The 25,094-nt window shown below is 42.9% G+C and overlaps 1 protein-coding gene across 1 annotated transcript in view; it reads left to right on the top strand.

Annotated features, from left to right (window-relative positions):
• LIN52 (lin-52 DREAM MuvB core complex component) overlaps nt 1-6,976 on the top strand; it is a 44,961-nt gene extending 37,985 nt beyond the window's left edge. The window contains exon 6 of the mRNA XM_065686161.1: nt 4,561-6,976. Within this exon, the coding sequence (XP_065542233.1) occupies nt 4,561-4,616 (56 nt within the window). The 3' untranslated portion in view covers nt 4,617-6,976. The remainder of the gene's footprint in view (nt 1-4,560) is intronic.
• Nucleotides 6,977-25,094: the final 18,118 nt, after the last annotated feature.

Here is a 25,094-nt window from a genome sequence, read left to right as displayed (position 1 = left end):
ACATTTCAGGGGTAAAAACATGTTTTGTTCCCATGGCATTAATTTTATTTCTAGGTATTTTAGTAGCAAGACTTTCTGAGATTTCAACAAGGCTACGTTTTTAGGTCAGAGAAGCACGGTCAGATCTGTCCTGTAAGATGTGCATCATGGCAGAGAAATGCTTCTTTAGTGGATGAATTAATTTTAAAATATCTGTGATTTGAACATGCTCACGGGCTTTGAGATTTTTAAATAAGACCAAAAGTAGCAAGTAGTGAAGGTATAATGTTCGTGATGAATGTGTGACAAATACAGTTTGTTACATATATCTTTTACGTAGACTTTATCACCAAGTGTGTTCCACTTTTGCGTTTAAGTGTATATTCTGTTAAAAAAGTGTGTACATATGTGTGTTGCTTAGGGATTCTCCTGGATGAAAGTTGGTTATATAAGTGTAAATCACTCTTTTCCTCGTTGGTTTTCTAGCAGTAAATCCTTCCATTATTTCCTGGCTATCCAGACCTTATGACACAGTCTGTCCTGTGCTGTCGTATGTGTGAGAAGGCTTTTTATGGGGAGCAATCAGGCTGGACCCCAATCTTTAGTGCAGTGGTTTTTTCTAATTAAATTGTCACTGGAAGGAATAACCGGAACAGCAGTTTTCATTTTCAGTTGAGGAAAAAACATTATGAGTCTTTGTCATTTGATTAAAAGTTACTTAACCTTTAAATTGCTACAGATGTAAAGATAGCTCTGAGTTTCCAATGTAATCGCCTCCAAGTTAAAATCAGGAAAATCTTTGTGTAATGAAACCCATATGTCATAGTGAAAGGATGCAAAGCACTGGCAGAGTGGGCTGCTCTAGCAGGAGATTCTGCACCCAATCTTGTTAACCAGGACTGCTTTTGGTAATCCCTCATCTCCTCACTTGTAGGAAATCAATCTGTACTACTGAATCTTTTCAACCAGCAGCCACAAAATTTACTGCAGAGAGGCAGCCTGGGGACAATTCTAGTAGAAAAGGAGCCCCAGGCAACAAGGCTAAACACAGGATTGAGAGATTGAAGTTCTAAAGAGGAGATTATATTAAACCTTATTCTGCTCCCATATCAAGGAGAAATGGCTCCTCCGTTCAGGCCCAGCCTTTCCTAACCAGTACCTGTTCTTGAGACCTGCTTGGCAGATGTTGCCAGGCAGCAAACTTAATTCACACAGCACAGCATTTTCTGTTAATTAGATTAGCCGATACCATTTTCAATACCTTTCTCTGAAAGAGTCTATTCAAGCACTCAACTTCTATTGAAACCAGTGCTGATAACATCTTCAAGTGTTTTTTTTCTATGGTCTTAAGTATCCTCTTCCTCCTCCCATATAGGTGAGATTAACTTGTATCCAAGCTATTGCAATCATAGCCATTGTTGATTTTTCTATTGTAGTAGATGCACAGCATAGGCAAGGTTGTAAATCGTGACTTGACATGGAGATTCATGTTTCTGTTTCATGCTGCACAGCCTCTGTAGTGTCTGTTGCTGGTACAATGAAACCTGCACTCGAGCTCTCTCTTCACTTGAAGCCTGTGGTTTAAGCAACCATTGTAAAGAAAAATTCCCTAAGGTTTTCACTACAGTTTTGTCCAACCTTTTAATTAAAAAAAATCCACCTCTCTCTACTATGCAACCAGCTTCTGCTGGTCCCTTGGGTAGCTGCTTAAGGCAGGTTTCACTGTCTTTCTTAGGCAGCAATCGTATTTAGAATGTGGGTGATGGTTTCTTCATTCACAAGCTCTTCCCTCACTCCAGGAAGCTCCAAAAGGCCCCACTGGAAATAATACTCCCCTTATTAAGAATTCATTTATCAGAAGCAATACTGAACAGAGGAGTCAGTTTAATATCAGTCTTTTCTCCTCAAAACCCAAGCTCAAATCATACTCCAGTGCAGATTAAAGAGGAACAAAGGGGAAGGAATAGCTGAGGCATTTGAACGCAGTACCATGCAATATATATTTGTCCTGTTATCAGGAATACATTGAACTGTGGTTCTTGGGGAGATAAAAAAAGCAGCTGAAGCAGGGAAAACAAGATTGTTAATGGCTGTAAACTAAGGGCAAGTTTTCCCCTTAGTTTGGATGTGATTTTTTGTGTGTGAGTGTGTGTGCTAAGAGGATGTTATTTCCTGGTCATTTTCATACATATACAACGATGTAAGGTCCTTTTTTTTCAGTTTGGCATCATATCTTTAAAGCTCCGATGCAAGCCTGAGTGTGTGAGAAGAGGAATACAGAATAGCAGAAGGCTGTCTTCTGCTCCTAATGGGATTTTGTAGCAGCATGTGCGAGTTTGTTTCAGAAGTCAGAAATGAACAGATGTTGGTATAAATTACCTCTGTGTCTGATGTCTTGCAAATTAAAAGCGCGGTTGGCATCACTAAACAATTTCACCAGGTTGGGGGGGGAAGCGGGCAGTGATTATTGTAGCAGGTCGGTAAGAATCTTTAAGCTGCAGCAGAACAGGATAGCAAGGATAAAGGAATGAAGAATAAAATGAGAGGTCTGTGAATTAATCAGAAATGTTAACATCTCCAATGACAAGTGAACAGGAGGGCACGTGCTCTGGAGCAACCCCCAACCCACAGTAATTTCACTCAGCGCACAGAAGGAGTCTGTGCTCTCTGCCTGATTTATAGGGCACAGCCCTCTTTGGGGGAACAGAATTGTCATCCATTTGTATATCTCCTATATGGGACTTGCACTCTGGAAAACTTTCCACTCCATCAACTAGAGTTTGGCTTTGTGCTTTCCCTGTTAAGAGTGTTTTAAAGCCACGCATTGCTGATGGTCAAAGAACTGGTGCTCAAAATCCATTCCTAGCTGAGATTTTTAAAAACTTTCATTTTTAGTTAATCGTGTCGTTAGTGCATAACAATTTAGTGCCTGGCAAAATACCAATCCACTCTGACCTTCTGCAGCACCTTCTATCCATGTGTCACTTCAGTAGCACTTGAAAGGTAAAAGCGATCTTGTGGATGGGGAAGCAGAGGTACAAATGAGTACTTTTGTGGTAGTTCACACTGTAAATCAGAAGCGGAGTTGGGGATGGATCCCAGATGATATAATTCACAGCTGGAGGGATGAACCAAGCAAATAATGCAGTGATGTGCTTGGATCTGCAGCTAGTCTGAACCATGTTCCGCTCATGACAGTGGACTTCGAAGCTATGAATGTATATATGTATGTACCAGACAGTCCATAATACCATTAATTGTTTTATAGGGATCTGGTTGATGGCAATACCTTGTGATGCAATTCTGGGTAGATGAATTAAAATGTAATAATTTAAAGGAGAGCTTTAAGGCACAAATTCTAACCTTCAGGTAAAGAATAACAAAATGTCTTTACTTGATGGTCCGTATTGAGTATTTTAAGCTGAGCTTTTTCATTACGTTTTAGTTCTCTTCCAACAGATAATTAGTAATTTCAAAAGAAAAGCCAACATCAGCACCAAACCCACCTCCAGTTTTTATGCTAATTGTCGTTTCTGTTGTTCCTTTCAGTAGAGAGGTCAAGAATTGAATGGATAAAACAGAAAATTAATTCCCGTCTCCTTCTAGAGTCTCTCTAGGTGTGGGCAACATGCATACTTTCATCAGTCCTGTGAATAAAACCTCCATGTTTTGATGCCTGTCGGTCTGACACAAAGCTTACACCTCTATTTAAAAGAAATCAAGGGAAATGCCACTGGGAAGATTGTCTTTCTTCAGGACTCAATTGCTAATTGTGTTGTCTTTGATACATTGTTTTGTTATTGCAAGACAAAGATAGTATTAGGGTTGCTCTGCCAGCTTGTGAGCTTATGGGCTCACAAGTCAGAAATGTGCAGAAAAGTGGCTGTGTAAACCCTGCTGTAATGCAGCTACCAGAGATTGATGGTGCCAGGAGTGAGAGCGAGACATATAAACCTTGCCTTGCTGTATTAAACATCGAAGGACTGACAATGCAGAGAGAGAGAGAAGACCAAAGCTCTATAAACTTTACTTTATTACACCATCCATAGATGAACTGCATTGAAGGAATATAAACCCCATTATATTACAGCATCCAGGGACTGACACTACTGCGAGAGAGAAAATGCTGTCTAATTTCTGTTGAAGATCATAGCAACCAGGGACCAATAATCCTGAAATGGAGAGAGTTCCATAATCTCTGACAGATTATAACATCCAGGAACAATTGCGCTGAGATAGAGTGATGAAAATAGGGATTACACCTTTCAGAGATGGATAGTACAGAGAAAAGGAGATGCTGCGAGAGCATACCGCAGTAGGAATACAAAGTGTAGATTGTACGTAATGAGACAGCCTGTGGGAATTATTGCTGAGTATAGAAAATTCCAGGCCCTGCCTGGAATTCTAGGATGCCAGGAATTCAAGCTGGAATGCAGTTTTATTTCTTTTTCCACTTATAGATAAATAAATAAAATGATTCTTACTCACTATTGGTATAAGCACAAATATAAAGGAATTTCTTATCCTCTGGTTAACGTCTGTAAATTACAGAATTGTCTTTTTCTTCCCTTGTGATTTCAGCTAGAGAAATGACTCGAGGGAAATTCCTGAACATCCTGGAAAAACCCAAAAAGTAGCTGCTACATCTGGAGTTTGGACAAAAATACACCAGCTAGATCATTTTACGTACTGCGGATCCAGATGAAACCCAGAACTTCTAAGAAGTACAAAGCTCTTGCTCTAGACCTCCAGAAGCAGGCATCACTTTTTGCTTCCACAGCTCATTTCCTTATAGAGGAGATGTATGGCATACGCGTGTCACAAGGACTGCAGTTGATTGTGTTGGAATTTGGACTTCATCTGACCCAAAGGTGTCCAATAGGAGGACTTAGCCCTGACATGCTATGGCAAAGTTACCTGTCCTAATCAGCTATTCAGAGAGAACAGCCATAGTGTCCTTACTCGATTGCTCTCAGTGGCAGCACCTGTTTGAAGTACACAGCAGACCTGACAGTGGCCTCATGAGGCATTGACCCTTTGAGCATCTTTTCTTAGATGCACTGATTTCCTGTGTGCAACTTCTGTGCTGAAAGATTTGAGCATAGTTTGGGGGGTGGATTGACCAAGAGCACTGGTTCAGCAGGAGCATATGCTTTTAGTGGAGAAGCTGAGTGCAGTCTGTGCGTTAAAGTTACTCACTGCCTTCAGAGAAGCGTGTCTGGTACTCTGAGGAGGACCTCCAGAGCTTTGGGGTACCAGCAGCTTCATCTCGCTGCCAAACAGTTCTCTAGTGAAATTGAGATTGGCAGACCGTAGGGAGTAAGGGGTATTACTGTGGCATGAAAGAAAATATCCCTACAGAAAGTTCAGTGAGTACACAGCTTTGTCAGCCTGCTGCCATTCTCTGCTTCTTACAGAGCTAGAAACTGAAGTAAAGGAAAAGTTGAAAGGCAATAATATTTTCAGTTAGTGCTCCAAGAAGGACCAGCAGCACTCTTAGCCACATTGTGAGGATGGTCCGCTTATACAGGATCTTACAATTTCTGAAAGTAACATTTTGTGGTATTTTTAATCACTTCTAAAACAGCAACCCCCAAATTTGCTTTCCCTACAAACCCAGATTTTTTAAACAGAATTTTCTGTGACCTGGTCTCTTTCAGCGCACAGTTTTAGGTTTATTAATCTTAGTTTAATGCCTTTTCCTTCTGTTAATGCACTTAACGCATGTTCCCCCCGAGATGAGAGTGAAGGGACATGGTCAGATTTTTTGTTCGATTTAAGAGAAAAAATTTTTTCATTTCATCCTCTTTCCTTGTCTTAGAAAACAACATTTTAAGCATTAGTAAACGCTTTCTTTTTAGGGCACAACATAATATTGAAGCATTGGATGAAGAGCAGGGGTTTTTCTCGATTTAGAGATGTTATTCTTACCATGCAGGCTTTTTAAAACTTGTAATTTTCCAGGCTGCAGTCACAGGTGAAAGGAGAAATGACTTGGAAATAGTGCATGTAACAGTCTGCGCTAAAGCATTGCGTTTTTCTGTCTTTGCAAAGAGAGGCGACTCTTCTCAGATGTATGTGCAATAAAGAGGAGGAGATTTTTTTAACCAAGTTCACCTCTCAGAGTTTTTACCAAAATGCTTGTGGCCTTCTGTTTTGCAGTCTGTAGTCTTGGTTATTACTGGTCAGAACTAGGCTCATTTTGGACAGCTCCTGTTAATCTGATACTAAGCAGTTAAATCCCACATCCCAGGAAGACCCTGCACAAATCCTGAATATTTAGGAATGTCAGGAGTATGATTTTAACTCAGTGGATTCATTTCTTTACTTCTCAGTTTATGCAAGGCTGAGCTTAACAGGAACTCCATCTCTTGAGAGCAGGAGAGTTAAGACAGATGAATGTAAAGAGAAGCTCAAAGTGATTATTAAGAGTTGGGAAACCTGCTGGTGTGAACTGATGTTGATGTAGCTTTAAGTATTAAATTGTACCTTTTTGAATGAAAGTTTCAGTTTGTATACTATATATATAATACATATACACATATATGACATAATGGAATACCTTGTCTGCATCACCAGTATGAGTTTGTGCATTTTATAGAGGTTTGTAGGTCCAACACAAAGGAGTTGAGATCTGAAAGGAGTAGGAATTTAGGAGAAGATATGAAAGCCTGGCATGGAAGTATATGTATATTTTCTGATATGTTCAGTGAGGCTATTTTGAACTTTAGGTAGTTTTTAGTAACATGCAGGTGTTTCTAAGAGCAAAGCAAAAGAACCCTTTTACCGTATGCAATACTTACCTTCTATAGGGCAGCCAGTAACATATGCTTTAGCATAGTGATATTTATTGGCTTTGTACTTGTCATCTGTAGAGACGGGTGAGTGATGTATTTTTTTTTTTATTGGTAATATTTATGTATTTTTGTTTGTTAGCCAGAGGATTGTAATTTGTCTGTTACTGCTTTGTGGTTTGATAATAAATTCAAAGCTCAGAGATTTGTCTGGGTTTCCAAAATAGCCCTCTGAGATGCAAAAGCTTTGGCTTAGCCACCTAGGCAATACTGTTTCTCAGGCTCTTCACACTTCTGTATGCCACGGCCTAAAGGTTTGGCCTATGGATTCTCCATTCCTATCAGTAGATTAATGTTTGGCAATATCCAAATGGTACTAAGGGTTTTCATACACTTTTGAATCCTGTTTTTTGCCTTCTCTCATGTCCTTCCTGACATCCCTGCAGTATTTATCTATACAAGAAAATCTGTGACTTCTTGTTCTGATAACCTTCTCTATTTTGAAACAAAAAAAAAAAAAAAGTTTTGATAAATGGTGGAAATGAAGAGTATAAGAAAATCAAGATTTGGTAATATTAATCACGCTAATGCATTGCTTTATTTTTCATGTGTTGGCATGGTAAATGTTACTGTGAAGTTCTTGGAAATAACCCAATATATATTTAGTTCCTTTTAAATGCCAGTGTTGCATATATTCAGTTGTAAAAGCTATTCACTTCAGTATCAAATGCTTTGCTGTTTAATCCAGCTGTGAAGAAATTCTTGTTTGCTGTGTTAACCATTATAAAAATAAAAGGCTAGCTGCACTGGCAACTGAAGAGCACAATATTCCAATTATCTCAGTGTTTTGCCATAACAAAATCAACAGGTCTTGAACAATCCTATAGCCTACAGTTCTCAACTTCTCTTTGTATTTCCCTCAACAAGTGTCGTGGTTTAAACCCAACCACAAAGCTTGTCCACTCACTCCCCCCACCTTCTTTCCCTCCCCCTGCTCCTGGAGGGGCAGAGAGGAGAATCGAAAAGAATGCAACTCCCACGGGTTGAGATAAGAACAGTTTAGTAACTAAGGTATAACACAAATCACTACTGCTACCATCAATGATAATAATGCTAAAGGAAATAACAAGGGAAGAGAATACAACACCTCAGCACCAGCCAACAGATAACTCGCCCCACTCCCCCTAGCTGAGCACCGACCGATACCTCGTCCAACCCTGCAGTCCCAGCCCTTCCAGGTAACTCCCCGTTACATCCTGGGCATGACATGCTGTGGTATGGAATACCCCTTTGGCTAGTTTGGGTCAGGTGTCCTGTCTCTGCTTCCTCCCAGCTTTCCCTCCTCCCTGGCAGAGCATGAGGCTCAGAAAGTCCTTGGTCAGACTAAAACATTTGAGCAGCAACTGAAAACATCGGTATTATCAGCACTGTTCCCAGGCCAAAAAATGAAAACATAGCACTGCACTAGCTACTAAGAAAGAGAAAAATGACTGCTACTGCTGAACCCAGGACAACAAGTCACCTTGTTGAAATAACAGCTGAATGAAAATTGACTAATCCAACTTGGAGGTAATGTTTGGACCTTGTTCCGGTTTATTTTATAGATTTTTACGTTACATGAAAATGTAAGATGCAATTACAAGTCAAATAACAAGCCCATCTGATCTGTAATCTTCTCTTTGATTATAAACAGTTGCAGAAGGATAGGGAAATATACCATGTAAGCCTTTTGTTTATATATTTTTGCTTTAAGGTAACTTACACAGCATCCAGCAATCTGTTTTAGTTGAATCGGGTCAACTGTAGACCCTACTGTCCGTAAATTTGCTTTAGTCCTAATTTGTGTGTACTTTGGCCTCTAAAATGGCTCTGGACAGTGAGAAAAGAAGAGGGGACGTGGGGGATGTGGTTCATTGTTTGTTTTAAACCTGCTTACCTGGTAACTCCATTTTGAACCTTTCATTTGTTTTATTGTTAGAAACAGTTGTTTTGCTTTTTTCCTTCTTTGTTGTCTGTGCATTACTCATAACTTTTCAGCTCCTGCCATGGTTTTGATTCCGTGGTTATGTTCACCTTCCTTATGTTCACAATGTTCAATTGTCTGTTTTCTATTAACAGCCTGAGATGGCATAATCAAAACTGCAGAGTATTCAGAGTGTGAGCATACTGTGGAGGCATGTAAGTCCTAATTACAGCTTGTATTTTGTTCCTCTGCTGTTTTCTCCCACATCATCAGGGCTGAATCCTGTTCTGAGTATCTCAAAGAACAGGATCATCACTTACACCTGCAGTCTGTGCATGCAGCTGATCTCACCCACTCCATCTTCATCCACAGCAACTTTTCTTAGGGAAACAACACTTTTTCCAAATCATCACAGTTATGCCAACCACTTCATGTTGAGGAGGTGATACCAGGTAATCCCATCATCAACCTATGCAGTACATGAAAAAGCTAAATTACATCGTTGTCATATGGTCTGAAAACCTGGACTCCTGTCCTACCACAAGTTCAGTAACATTGCATAAACATTTCTGTAATACTTCTAATATCAATTCTTAGGCATATGCGATAAAAAAAAGTCAACTTATAAATTGTTATTGCAGAAAATCTACAAACTGATATATATCTGCTCTTCTAGAGCTAGCACTCATTCACAACACCAGAGATACCTTGACAGAGGCATTTACTCACATTTACTCTTGAGTTCTGCCTAAGGAAGAACCCCAGGCTACAAGGGTAATCCGAAGGGGGAGACGTGTCTTTGAGGAACAGAGAATACCAACTTAATACAGCACGAAAATAATCCTTACTTCTAGTGTTGGGCCCCTATTTTCATATGCCGTTCTCTACTGACACTTGTTATTAAATAAGCAGTCTTTAGTAGAAAATTCTAATTCACTGAAAGACAAATTTCCAGAAGGTTCTCTCTGTGTCTTCAGCCCAGCAAAATCAGAGTTGGACAATTCCCATGGACCAACAAACTCTAAAAGGAATAGAATTGGTTGGAGTAACAAGTACAGATGTTGTAAACACATTACTGTAATCACTACAGTAAAAACTTCCCACCACAGAAACAACAAAACCCATGGCTCCTACGTGCACATCTCAGCATATGCATTAGCCAGTGTGCCGGATGCTTTGAAAGATACTGTATATGTGATGCCAAATGCATATTGCCCTGATAAAAGCCAAACCTTGATACTTTAAAAAGGCAAGAAAAGAAGGGGGAAAAAAAAGGTAAAAAAATTGAAGAAAGGCAAAAGGAAATGAAAAAGACTGGGTCCTTTTGGTTTCCTGTAATAGTGTGATTCTTGGAATCAAAGCTGTTCTAGAGGTATGTTATTTCTGCGAACCAGTCCTGACATCAGTGCTTTGCCTTTCTTTCAGGAGGATGTGAAATGCAAAATCCTGAAGTCAGTTGTGTCCAGTCATAATTAAAAGCTTAAGTGTCCAGGGAAGTATGGATTGATTCAGTTTCTATATAGTGTAATCCACATTCTACATAGAATATGCGTAATCATGTTTTAATTTAGGCTGTGCTAGATTTTCAGCATGGCAAGATCTCTTCACATTTTGACTTTATTGTCCAGTGAAACTGTTGATTTTTAGACTTGACCTTTTCCATCATGTCTGTTTGAGCAGGATGACTGACTTCAGGCAGCTGATGTGTGCTACAGAATAGGCATTTTCTTGTTGGGTTTGTGTGGTTGACCTCTGGCCTGCCTGCTGATTCCTATAATACAGATCAGTGACCAGTGAAGCCAGAACCTTGCCTGCCTGTCTCTGTTACAGACATCTCACTAAGGAACAGAAAAGGGGAAGAGGGCTGAGCTTGAAAGCCCTTACTTAATTGCTAGTGGAAAAAATGGGTAATAAGAATGACCTTGCACCTTATTTATTGACCAGCTCTCTGGGGGGACAAAGTACTTGACTTGGTTCTGTATCACTTGAAAGGGTGGCTCCGTGGCCAATAGCTGATGAGTAGGCGTAATAATACGGGGTAATTAAATTCTGTGCTTGCAGGCATTTGGATGCCAGGGAGGATTCCCCTCCCAGAAACAACTTTCTTTGGAATCACAGAGTTTTAAAGCTAATTCTGAAGCATCAGAAATTTCCTATTTGCCATCTTCCACTTACCGCAATAGCCCAAAATGCTGTGGGTTATGTAGGAAGAGGGTCCATGAGCTACAGAAGAAGAAGGGACAGGAGAATAGCAGGGTGACCCAAGCACTCACAAACACCCAGGCTGCCTGGTTCTGTGGTCTTATTTTTGTTTTCTTCTGTCTGTATTAAAATAACCTATTAGTTATAGCTAGCTAGCTAATTTATTTATGTATAGGTCTACTGGCTATTCTAAATTGCCTTTCAGTGGTACCTCTCTCTTATACTCTGCATGGATCAGTTTGTCACCCTGTCTCAGGTTTCTCCCCCATGCTTAGCCCACTAAGGCTGAATAGCACGTGTAAAAGTGGGGGACAAATCATCTGCTGAGGTGTGTTATAGAAGGGATCAGGGTAGCCCTGATTTGCAGGAAGGATCAGTTTGTAATCAGCTGCATGAGAGGCAAAGGGATGTGCAGACCCTGAGTTTCCTTAATGGGATCAGCTGAGGTATTTTGTTCAAAATGAGCTTGTAAAAAATTAGGGAAAATGTTTTGCTGAAAAATACTTCATAGAATCATAGAATAGTTAGGTTTGGAAAGGACCTAAGATCATCCGGTTCCAACACGCCTGCCATGGGCAGGGACACCTCACACTAAACCATCCCACCCAAGGCTTCATCCAACCTTGCCTTGAACACTGCTAGGGATGGAGCATTCACAACTTCCCTGGGCAACCCGTTCCAGTGCCTCACCACCTTAACAGGAAAGAATTTCCTCCTTATATCCAATCTAAACTTCACCTGTTTAAGTTTTAACCCGTTACCCCTTGTCCTGTCACTACAGTCCCTGATGAAGAGTCCCTCCCCAGCATCCCTATAGGCCCCCTTCAGGTACTGGAAGGCTGCTATGAGGTCTCCACGCAACCTTCTCTTCTCCAGGCTGAACAGCCCCAACTTCCTCAGCCTGTCTTCATACGGGAGGTGCTCCAGTCCCCTGATCATCCTCGTGGCCCTCCTCTGGACTTGTTCCAACAGTTCCATGTCCTTTTTATGTTGAGGACACCAGAACCACTACTTTGTTGATGATGGTGTCTCAAGGAAGTGTCAGGTTGAAAGTTAGAGGGAGTACATGTCTGCCTTTGCCATGTTTTGATCAGGAAGCTTCAGCTGGGTTCTCCTATTCACCTCACAGCTTCTTCTGGAAGTTCCCATGTTTTCAGGCTCTTGTTTACACCCATGCCCCTTCCCAGCCTGAGACAGACCCATGGCATGGCCTCAAAAGCACAGGCCAGGTGCATTTCTAAGGGTAGCACCCAGCAAGTCATAGCAGAGACTTAAGGCAAATCTTCACAGTCAGATGTTTGGTTTTGATGGTGAATTTCTGTGTGGAAGAGCGGGTGCTTACGTACTGCTGGACATGAGAAAGGAGGCAGGCCAGAGAGCTGAACTTGGGTTTCTGCCACGCAGGTGGAATGGTGACGATGGATAGAGAGTGCAGACATTCCGTGTCCCCAGCAGTGGGTGGCTGCTGCCCAGCCGTCGGCCCCGTGCCACATAGCTGTGCCGCAGTGCTGCTTTTCTGGCTGTTTCTCCCCGTCCCCTTCTCCTCCCGGTGCCCGAGCACCAGCTCCCCATCCGTCTGCGGCACAGGGAGTGCTGGCTGCTGCTCGTTAGAAGAATTCCCCCCAAGTCAGCCCTATGGTAGGAGCCGTGTGAAGCGGAAGACAATTAGGGGCTTATTAGTGTCCTGGGGAGACGTGTAACTTGTGTTGCTGGGACTTACCAAAACAGGGAGAGTCTTACCGGCAAGCTCCAGCCGAGAAAAGACTGAGGGATTGTCTCACCTAATTACGGGGAATGGGCCTCTTTGTGTTTGTGATTCGGTACGGTTGTCCGATCGCTTTTCTCTGGCTGTTGGCTCAGGCCGAGCTGGAAGTGTGCTAATTAGAAGAGAAATGGACGTAGTGATCCTGTCAGCTCTTGTTACCGGCGCGGACAAAGCCGAATATTATTCTGAGGCAGTGTTTTGTGAGTGTCCCCCTTCCAGCTCTCATTAAGGGCAAGGCTGGTGGATGAGGAGGGGACTTGACCACATGGGTTGGCTAATGGAGCACAGTTACCGTTACTGTGCTAATTAACGGGCTCCGGAGGCAAATGTTTCTCCAGCCAGCAGTCCCAGCAGCTGCAGCTGGTGCTTCCAAACACCAACCATCTTGCTGGGCAAGCCAGGCAAACGCTGTGTGTATGAGCTCGCATATGACACATCCATCCGTCATCCAGAAGTGCAGAAGAACCATTAAAATGGTCAACAGAAAGAGGGAAGGGGGACAGTGCTGCAGCAACAGCAGGTTGAGCTCCAGTAATCCTTTGTTCCCAGTGTCCCTTCACATAGGGTGCAAAGTGTTGTCTTCTGTCCTGCGGAGGTGGGAAACAGGCAGCTGGGAGCAACCTGAGGAATCGCTAGGGCCTCCGAGTGCTGTCAAGAAATACATCTCTGAGTTGTGATCATCACAAGTCCCCATGTGGTGAGGAAGGGGAAAGCTGAAAGATGAGAGGTGACATGGAGGTGAATCAGGCTATCCCTCTATATGCTGATGGTGAGATGCTTATGGTCTGAGGTGAGAAGCAAGATCTAGGTACGTATCAGGATGTTTCATCTTCCCCAGGAAAGCGGTTAGGTAAAATTGCAACGTAGGTTAAGGCAGGTGAAGATGATGACCAAGGGAGCCATAGGAAACACTTAAAGAAAGAAGTGTACTTTCATGCCATTGGCCTAAACTGGCTACAGTGAGAGCAGACAGAGTAATAAGGGAGATGGAAGACAAAACAGGAGCCAGAGCAGGTCCGCAGTGTCACAATGGTTGAGGCAGACTCAGCAGAAGGGAAGAACTGCTGAGGAGGGTCAGCGGCAGCAAGGAGTTTATTTACTTGTCACACAGACTTTCATTTTAGTGCGCAGGTGGTTTTGTAAATGAACGTAGTAACTTGCAGAAGTAATTGCTGGTTGACGTTTCCAAAGTTATGGGAATGTATTAGTGATTAAGCCTTATTTGGATGTTATGGGCCTTCTACAGCTCCTTAATTAATCAGTGTCTTTGGGCTAGATGCAGTAAAACATAATCACGTCTTAAAGCTTTCAATTTGCTTCCTCTGTTTTAACAGGGTGCTCACTGCATGCATGTTTGGGTACTGTTTTCAGACATATTTGGTCAAGTGTTATAGTTACAAGAGGTTCCCTCTTTCCTTTGTTGGGTTATTTGTCCTTGATGCTGAAGCTGTTCCAGCAAGAGGGTTAACTGCATCTTTCCAAGGCTCCAGCAACAGCCTTCAGTCATCTTGATGGAGCTTGAGCTCTGCTCTGTGCTTGTGTCTCCTTATTTTTCTGTCCCCAGTAGTTGTGAACCCAGCAAGGACCCTTTCCCTGTGGCAGCATGGATACTATGTCCTAGCCCTGCAGTTTTGCAGAGCTGTAAAAGCCTGCGGTGAATTTCCTACTGGCTGCTGTGTGGCTTGAGTCTTAGGAGTCTTGATGCAGGGACTGATCTCCAAAGAGAGCTTGAGAAGTATCTTCCCTGCAAAGAGGTTTATTCTAGAAGGAGGAGATATGTAATCCTCTTACTAAACCCAGAGAGGAAAGGCAAAAAGCTTTATTGCTCCTGCCTTACCCACTGAGCTGGCAGCTTTTACTCTGCTTCACGAGAAGAAAGGCAGAGAGAGAAACATCTGAACACAGTTACTCCACCTGACCTGAGGCTCTCCAAGGGGTGCTCAGTGAAACCCACATCACCACTGCTTTCGAGCATCCCTGCAGAACATACCCTCAACACCAATTTCTGCAGAGGAAGAACTACTGTACTGCCTGTTACACTGAATGGAAACTTACCTCACCTTACAGATGCTTCAGTCTTGATCTGAGGAGTCCCAATTCAATGGCAAAAAACTAATCATACCCACCCCCATTTTCATGCCCTGGAAGCTCAGGAGTCAGGGCACCACTCTGAGTAAGGACTGGTGATACTTCCCATGTCAAGCCTCCCTCAAGAGACTGGACCTCACTGGCAGACCCCAGGACAAAAGTCTCCTACGACACATTGCTGGTTCTCCCACTTTATCTCAGTTTCTTTACCCAAGGAAGTATCGGGGTCCTTGCTTGTTACACCTCCAATTTACTGGTCTGTCATCCTGGTGTATTAGTAATATAATGCCAAATTTCTGACTTCCAAATGCAGATAAGGATCAACTGAGTATAAAATAATGTTGGTTGTGTTTCCTCGTGAGGAGGACATTCTGGTGAAGAACATACAGATTAGCAGCACTCAAGCATATTGTGAAGACAGGTGAAGAACATGCAGGTGGAGGGAAAGGGTGCAGTGGGGCTTCTTTGTCCTTCACTAGGACCTTCTGGCATTCACATTCCACTTACTAACTGCATGGTACCTGCCCTGTAGGCCGTAGGTGTTTGGAGGACGTCTCTTCAGCAATTTGAGTTACCAGTTGCATTACAGTAGCCATTTTAAGTCATGGTGACCTCAGCAAGTATCAGAACTTTGTTGTGCTGTGAAGTGGAGAAACACGTTATTGGGTGAAGGTCTCTGTCCTCAAGAGCTTATTGAGCAGACAAAGCAGTAAAAGAGCAGGAGGAGCAGAGGAGACACCAAGATGCAGAGAGACTTGTTAGAGGTTATCCCTGTAACTTCTTAGGCATAGTCTGGTGGCTTTTCCACTGCTTGCCATCTGCCTTGTTGTTTCATTAAATAGATGTGGCTTTAAAAAACCCCAAAACAAGTGCCTAAGCAACTGACAGGCATTAGTAATTTAAACAATAATAATAAATTACAGTGCAATGCCAGACATTTTAATCTTTTGTTAAAGACCTGTAAGAACTATTCAGAGAATTAAATTTTTTTAAAAGTCACATTAATGCAGTGTTAAAGATGGAGAATATAACCAGAACACTAAAAATGAGGGTTTCTCACAGTGCTATTAACTGCCAGTGTGCGCGTGCATTTAGGAGAGCTATGAGCATTACAGAGATCCTAATAATAATTACATCTTCACTGATGTAGAGCACTTATCCTGACCTTCCCAGCCTTTCACACTCATGCAGAGAGGGTGTAAGTGCTACTTCACAGATTTCATGTAATTCTACACTTTTTCAGTCCAAATGTTTGTTGAGGGAGAAGGGCAAGAAAACATGATTTTTCCTAATTTTGCCATGTTGAAATCCTTGCTTTTGCTCTGATACTCCGCGGGTCTGATCCTGCCTTAACAGAGAACACTAATGAGATGATCACTGCAGCTCTCCAGGGAGCTGAAAATTATTTGCTCTATCAAAAGAAAAATCACTTCTCTCACTCCCTTTTGCAAAGGGAGGAACTTGCTACAGTAAATATTAGTCTAATGCACCTGGGTAAGGTTTACAGGAGTTTCACTAGCAAGCATCAAAATATTGTTAGCAAGCTGTTCTGGTGAGACTGTGGAAACAGAGAGATATGGAGGACAAAGAAAACACAGAGAAATGAGAAGAATTTAAAAACAAGGCTTTAAAACCAGAGGAGAAGAAACCAAATGAGATAAGAAAGCACGGTCTGGAAGACAGCGAGGCATGGGCAGGATGGGGAGAACGCAAAAAAGCAAAGGGAGACTCTAACAAATGCAATTTAAGAAGAAAAAATAGTAAAAAAAATAAAATAAAATAAAATAAAAAGCAAACCAGAAGGAGAGCAAGTAGGAACAGGCAGTGGTTTTCAGCAAGAAGGAGGTCAGAGAAAAGCAGTTCTGTGAGCAATAGAAACAGCCGGGGAAGCATGGGTTTCCTTGCAGATACGTCTCTCAAGATCGCATCATGTAGACTCTTTGATGCTTAACAGAGGGTATGCTCACACTCCAGTGAGGGTGGTCAGTGGAGTTCTTTCTTTTGTCAGCCAGTTAACATAAAACATGCAGAAATGTATTACCTACCCTCTGCGAAGTTGTCTGAAATTGGCCTGTGGGTTCCAAAGTCATTGGGACCCCCACATACACCTGTGAATGGGTGGTAAGATAAGATGGTGAATAGATGAAATTGCAAATGGAGTGAGTGAGTGATACAGAAAGGGAAAACATTAGGAAAATGGGGATTTATGTCTGCTATTAATGCATTTAATTTGCTTTATTGTCATTTTCTTTCTTGGTTTTACATTAAAAAAAACCAATAAATTAACAGGGATCCATTTAAAGCCTTCCTCCTAAGCCAGGCTAACCTCACTGCACGTATCCACACTGGTTGTTTCTGGGGAGAAAAATCTTTACTGCACTTTTGTCTGCAGCATCCAATAGGAGACTCCAGGAGCTCCCCTATCAACTACACCACCAAAACCTGCCCGGGCCCTTGCTGAGGGCGTATGTGGGACACAGACACTGCAAAACCTTCTGGTCTTTCCATACCAGGGTGAACTGCAGCTCTGACACTCAGATGCTCCAGCTATTTTCTGCTGTCCTCCACTGCAAATTCCCACCTCATTGGTTTCTCTTGCAGTGATTCTCATCCGGTGTTTTGTAGGGACCTCCTCACGACTGGATACTGTGGCTTGGCTAATACTTGAAATTTTACTGGGGTCCCATTTTATTTTCAGCTGCTTAAACAAGTGAAATACATTTCACTCATTTAACAGAATTTCCTGATTTCCAGGCAGAATGTGTCATGTCAAGAAGTGTTAAATAAGACAGAACTGACTGCTGATCTCTGGGAGGGAGGGAGACCTCTCCCTCCAACACAGGACCCTTTTATGCATCATTATCCTTTATTTGTGGGTCTGCAGCCAACTTTTCGTTCCATGTGGTGGTATAGCATGGCCAGTTTCAATTCATTTTGAGTAGGATTTATGTATCAAATCTTTACTAAAATCCAAAGGTATCAATTTCATCGTGTTCCCTTCATCAACTAATTTCATAATTCTATTTAAAAAAGCAATCAGGTTTCTCCAGCAGTTTTGTTTTTACAAATCCTTAGTGCTGATACTTGTTTTCTTATCCTTAGGGGGTTAGTGATCATTTTCCCCATTTTTTAATTCTGTTATTTTACTGGCAATAGATATTCTTGAGAACTCTACATTTGCCTTTTGCCTTTTCTATGATCAATAGCACCATTCCTTTTCTCTAATCTCGAGGCAGCTTTCTAGTTTTTGTAACTTAACAAAATTAGTGGCTGTGGTAAAAAAAAGGTAACGTTTGCCATTTTCCATGTGGTGGATGAATGGATATCTCTTTGTCACAAGCTCCTGTCCTCAGAACTTTAATGTACAGGCAGAATGCTGTATACTTGACAAGCCAAATGTACTGTCAGTGAAACAAACGTGGAAATCATTAACTTCTTAAGTGAATCCAGTCAGGCTTTTTGCCTGGTAATATCCATTCTGGGCAATTGTTATTGCCTACTGAAGAACTATTAGGAGAGTATTTGTACACGGCTTTTATTATAATGTTCATAAAAGTCTTCAACTAATATGGAACAAAAATGACACATCCGAGTAAGCTACATACATATTTATATACATATGTAAGCTGTAAGTATTACTGAGGGAAGCTAACAAAAAGAATACTATCTTATCAGATAGGTAAATTAATTTAGTCTCAGCATTGGATTGGAGATCAGTCATCAAACTAATGCCAAAATAATCAACCTCTATAAATTCTGAGAAGATGTCTTGCTAAATTGGTTATAAATCCCAGCTCGGAGTTACACCAAAGTAAACAGGATCTGGACTTCAAAGGGGTGAGTATCTGATGTCTTTTAATGTCTAGCACCTGCACAACTTCAAAACACGTTTCTCTGGGAGGAGGTGTGGATAGGTACTCTGAATCAGCTGTCCCTGTCCTCAGACTTCCTCCTCCAGATCTGCTGGAGGTACTGTCAGTGCATTAGTCAAAAGACGGTGCACAGGCAAACCTTTTACTGCTTACACATGACTTCTGCTGTTGGATGGCAGATCATTTGTTCCCCCCTTGCCAGTCCCACATTACCAAAGTGCCCTCTTCACTCTGCACTTAGGGTACTTGGATGTACAGAGAGGTTGCTCCTAAGGAGAAACTCAGTGGCTTGCCCTTTCCAAGGTAACCAACCATTCTCATGGGCTCCAGGCAACTAGTCCTCCTGGTGACGTGCTGATCTAAAAAGAAAGGTTTCCTTCTCTTTGATGACTGTGGTTCACACTTGCAGCACCTTCAAACAAATTAGATATGAGATGCCCCTTGGGACCCTTTACCTTATTTCAAGCAAGTCTGCAACAACTCAGCACTGCTGTGCATGAGCATAAACAGTCTCCTGTGAGCAAAGTGTTCAGAAGTATTCATTATTTTCTACACCATGGAACCTGATGGCTTTCAGTTCCCCTCTCTCTTCTAAATGTTAAAATGCAGGACATGTAAGAATAAGGTGGTTTGTTCTTAGGTTGGTCAAATATCTTGAAAATTTCCAGCATTTTCTGGAAAATTTAATATAAAATTCCTGCAGAAATACTGGGGAAAATACTAGTGCAAAGGTCAGTCATTCAACATCTTTTCATCAGCAAAATAAAAATACATTTGGACTAATGATAAATTTCACAATTGCTATTTCTTCTGCTAACCTAAAATGAGATAAATGTTCTTCTTTTTCTGGCAAACAAGATAATTGCAGTAATCCCCTTACTCCTCAGCAAGGCAATCGATCAGGCAGCTTCTCTTCTGAAACCCAGATATTGATAGTGAATGGTTACTTGAAAGCTCTTCAAGATGAAATATGTTTGAAATGATATAAAAAGTCTGCGCACCTGTGTACACTCTTCTGCTCACTGAATTCTCAGGCACATGAAGTTAAGCATGTGTATCAGTAATCTGCGCATCATGTACTGCATTTGGGTTGGAAGTGTAGCATTTCGATCCTGAGGCCTCATTCAGGGCTGAGGTTTAAAATATGGGCTGGTTTGCTGGTGATTGGGAGCTATGCCACTTACACAGGCAGCACCTGAAAAATACCTTTATTTGAACTTCAGAACAGGGAAGTTGGCCTGGTTGGTGTAACCATGGGATAAGGATATTTGCGGCAGGTTTTGAAGCTGTTGGCCGGGATCTTGACCTAAAATTCAGCCTTCTCACTGACCTGGGAGAGTTGTCATTCCAGCCTCTGTAAAGTAGATGCCAACATACACATGTACAAACATTGGCATATATACATACATAGTAGTTATGACCTGGATTTTAAAGCAGCATTTCACCAGGCTGCTGTTGTTGGCATCACAGCCTTGTGTTTAGTCACACGGACCCCGTGTACCTGGAAATAAATGACTTCTAGAGCCAGACTCGCTAGAAAGAGCTCATTTTTGATGGTCACTCCCTCGATATGTTACAGAAGAAATTATCTTAGGTAAGAAAAAGAGCTGTAAGTATTTCAGACAGCTCAGACCTAAGAAACCGTCCCTCCAGACATTCATACTCCTTGGGCTCAGAGCAGTCCTCTTGTCCACTTGTATTATCTCACACCACAGATGTACCCAAAATAAATTAAAAGACATTGGAGAATCAGCCAGTTGCTTTAAAAAAATGTCACTGATTACAGGTAGTGTTGTGGATAGGTTCAGACACAGCTTCAGCTGCAAATACAGTTATGAGGTAGGCATCTGTGGCTGGACATGGGCTCCAGGGATGTTAGTGCTGAACAACAGCTCGTATCTGCCAAGCTGGAGAAGAACAGATGAAGATTCAAGAAAATCTTAGTATTTTAGATCAAATACTATTCCTCATTAAATGGCCCAAGCTATGTCCAAAGAGGAGAGCAAAGGAAAAGGTATCCCAGAAAGAATAAGCAATGTCATCAGTCCACATCTGGGCACAGTTCTCATGCAGGAAATATAAATGAGTGATGGCCAACACAACATTTTACACTGGCATGGGCATCAGTAACTTCATCCTTCCAACTACTTCCGTAATGATCAGAAGCGGGAATATCTTTCTTCCTTTAAATCTGGAGACTTTCAGAACCACTCCAGCATGCTGGAAGTCCACATTGCTTTTCAAAAATGGTTAAGTTGCCTCCCACAGACAAACTATTTGCCTAAACCTCCCCCCCTTCTTTGGATTCCCAAGAGCCAGAGGATTCCAAAGCCAAAATTCTGAGATAAAAAGCAACTTAAATTCAAACAGGTTAGCCCATCCTTCATCTCAGCAATAACTTCCATTCTGGTAACTTATTTAGAAAGCTTGTGTGTCGCTTGCGTTGGAAATACTTGCACTGCCTCTGCTGTAAAACAGACTGCTGGTATTCTGCACCTCTCTTTAAGTACTGGTGTCTTCTCCAATTGTTTTATTATTCCAGCATCCACAGACTTAGTACAGAAAGGAGATAGAATCATAGAATGGAATCGTGGGATAGTTCGAGTTGGAAGGGACCTTCAAAGGCCACCTACTCCAATCCCCCTGCAATGAGCAGGGACATCCTCAACTAGATCAGATGGCCTAAATGTAACAAAATTCTGGATGTCCAAGAGACCTGTGTTCAAACACCCAACATCTTGTCATGAACTTATACCAGTAACTAACCTCTCTGGCTGAAGTGACGTCAGATGAAGTCAAAACATGATGAACCACCTCTGAAATGAATGATCCTACACTACCCTGATCCACAGATCTAGTATGACAGTCTTAGTGAGGCTACTTACCACTCCCTTGAGGATCGTATCTGTTGCTGCCTACCCAGAGATTTACAGCTGTGTAATATTTCCTGCTACTAGAACTAACCCCCTAAGCCCAGATTCAGCAATGTCCTTATAGACAGAAGGAGTTCTTGACTCAACTGAGTGGGGCTTCTGGCCTCAAGTGGTGACTTGGGAATTCAGGCAAATAATCAGTATCAAAAAGGAAGTTTTCCTCAAGCTTAGGCCTCAGAAGAGACATGGTCCCCACAAAACATTCCTTCTTCAGAAAGGCATTCAGCATAACTGTGTGGTGCTTGATGGTGAGGCTTTCTGTAGCCAGAGAGTGCTCTAAAGGCTCAGTGAGTTAAAACACAGAGAATGTGCTTTTCCTATCAGGATCTACCTCAGACACCCTGTTAAATGTGGGCAACCACTTAATTTACCTGGATTCCAGTGCTCCATGTGTAAACTGACTATAACATTAAGCGATCTTATAGGAAATGTATGTGGTTAAATGTATCCCTGTTTATAAGACTGTCATACGCTCTTAGTGGGATCTGTGTCAGCACAGAAGAAAGTCACTACTAGGTAGTCCAGAGCTACGCCGAATGCTTAATATTGCACCAACGTGTAGTCTTTGTATTTACACTAGAAGGCAACTGCCTTGTAATAGTCAAGGTGAGAAATTGTCAAGGTTTAGCCAATTTCAACAATGGCTCTAGAGAGAAAAACGAGGAAACTACCTGTCTGGGCTCCTCCAAATAACTCCTCTCCCAGGTGCTAAGTGATAAATGCCATAATAAAAGTTGTTGGGGTGTTCTCCTCTCAAATGCAGCTTAAATTATAGACACCTTCTCCTGGAAGAGACAGACACGGGAGAGGTTCTGAGCAGGTGAGCGAAATTTATTTGTCACATGCGTCTATGTGGCCTCCATACCATGAATCACCAGCAAGGCTGGATGTCTTTAGGGTAGAAAGCAGGAACAACAAATGGGAGAAGGGTATTAAATAATGATTGCCATAGAGACCAGTCAGTTTTACCCAACTCCATGAAATTTAAACAAGAGGGCACAGAAAATGAAGCTTCAAAGGGATAAAGGGCGGTGTATAAGTTAGCTGTGGAATGCAGTAGCAGATTGTCGAAGCAAGTGGTTTAGTCAGGTTTCTAAAAACCACTGTCAGCAATATGCATATGAGACACCCCTAACTATTTTTCATCCCTTCTGATCACACCAAGAATGCAAGGGCTGCAGTGGTTTCAGAGGAGCCACAGGCAGAATAAGGCCACAGTAAGGCAGAGGGAGGATGCCAATGGGTAAAGTGTCCAAGAAGGCTGCAGTTTTGATGCAGCTTCCTTTGGCTGAAGAGCCTCAGTGAACATCAGGTCAAACTGTGGTTTATGCTGCATATGGGCACCCAGGAAGAGCTGTCTGCAATTTTGCCAGGAGATCCCATTCCTTCTGCTTCAGTTATCCAAGCTTTCATTACCAGTAGCAGTGCAAAGTATCTTGGTATGAAGCCTGTGGCTGCTAGGACAGTCCAGCTATTGTGTGTCCTGTAGTCACTCTGCTCACAGGCATGGCTTTTAATTCAGTCTCTCTGCCACTTTTCTGTTCTGGCTTCCCACTGAACCAAGGTTAATAATCAGTTGTACCTGATCAGATAATAATCCATGATGTACCATATCTGGGGCAAGACTTACAAAAGATGGAGTCTAAGCCTGTTCACTGACCCAGGCCCACCTCAGTTTATGAGCACCCCCACAGAAAGAAGAAGCCATCACAAACCTTGCCTATCCCTTTGTGATCTTTCAAGTTCATTTCTTTGGCCATGTCCTGCCTGACGTAATTGGACAGCAGCAAAGCATATAGTAAACCTGGAGGACATGCCCGAATTCTCTGGTGAGGGAGGCTGTGTAGGATGTTGGGTAAACAGCTCTCTTGCTGTCTCATGATTTGCATGCAGTAAAGAGCAACTGAGAAAAGTCTTATTCAAAAAAACCTCCCTGTTTTCAGTGGTTGTGTTCTCTGATGTAAACACGAATGACTAATGATGCCTTGCAATGACTGGCTGTGCGGCGAGCACGGGTGTTTGCAGCCTGCCAGCAGCTGCTGCGGGTTCCTGTTGGGATGATGGAGCTGTGGCACCCCTCCACTGCCATGGACCCCCACTGCAGCCATGGGCGTGATGGTGACTGCTGGCCAAGCCTATAGCGAGCTACAGCCTTGGGCTGCCCATGTCCCGCTCTCCTCCTACTTGCTGTTTTCCTTCTCTGTGAGCCCCCCACCCCATGACTGACCTCCAAACCCCCTCTCCCTGCTTTATCCCTGCAGGGAGCCCTCCCACCCCACAACATCCCTCCTGCTGTGTCCCTTCTGGGGGTGTTTGTCCAACGTGAGTGCCTATGTCCATGGCCCCATAGCAGCCTGGGTCCTACCAGGGTGTTCTTGCTTGTCCCCATCCCCAGGCTACTCAGGTAAGTGGGCAGGGAGTGGGCACCGGAGCGGGGCTGCACATCACCTGACCCCCTCCAGCCGATTCCCTCCGACAGCACGTCAAGTTAATGAGCCCTCAGGCCTGTAATTAGCTGTCAATTACCTCAAATTAATCAACTCTTCGCCTAATTAAGCATAATCGGCAGGTGGGCAGAAAACGGGCCATTGTGCGGGAGCCATGAGAAAAGCATGGCTGGCAAACTTGGTTAGGATCAGCGGCGCATTCCGGGACGCTGCGCCACCGACACCCGGGCGCCCGCCCCGCGCGCGGCACCCCGACCCCGGGCCTGCTGCTGCGGCAGCGTGGTGGAGGGGCCATGGGGTGAGGGGGGATTTCCTGCCCCCGAAAGTGCGGGGCAGCCCCCAGGAGATGCTTGGGAGCCCCAGCCTGCAAAGAGCCATGGAGTGGGTTTAGGGTGGGGATATTTCTTTCGCTTAATGTTTGCACCATCGTGCCTTAGTGTATCATCTCGCCCTCTGTTTTCTCTCCCTGTTTTGCCGTGCGTTCTGCGGTCATATGCGTTTAATGTCTCTCTGAGAAGGGGGACCGAAACACACCCCGTGTTCACTGACCCAGGCCCACCTCGGTTTCTGAGCACACCTACTTAATGGCGTGAAGACACATGTGGACGGAAAGCAGAGTTTCAGCAGGTATTAATTACTACCTATAAAAGTGAGTCATATTGCATTAATTTTCCTGTGGAACTAATGCAACCCAAACCAACTCCCCATCTTCCAGAGCTCTCTTTGGCAGAGGGGAAACGTTCCGGCTGAGGCCAGGGAGGGAGCAGGGCTCCTGCCAGCTTTCAGATGCAGGATGTGAACTGCTCAATGCTGCAGTGGGGGCCAGATCCTGAATCCTAAATCCCAGCAAGCGCCAGCTTTATTTGAACACAAACAGAGCACAGTACCTCTCCGAGCAGTGGTGAAGGAGGGCGGAGGGAAACGCAGTTTCATAGTAAAATTATTGTGCGCAATATTAAAGTGAAAGGTTTTGATTATGCCTAGAAAGTACTTTTCTTTTTTAATGTAGCCAGATTATCACCCAGCGCGCTGGATTTACACTGCATTAGCA

Source organism: Lathamus discolor, chromosome 6 (genome assembly GCF_037157495.1).
Source record: "Lathamus discolor isolate bLatDis1 chromosome 6, bLatDis1.hap1, whole genome shotgun sequence".
Taxonomy (NCBI): domain Eukaryota; kingdom Metazoa; phylum Chordata; class Aves; order Psittaciformes; family Psittacidae; genus Lathamus; species Lathamus discolor.
The sequence above is the reverse complement of the archived record's forward strand: the minus strand, read 5'-3'. Positions and strand labels throughout refer to the sequence as shown.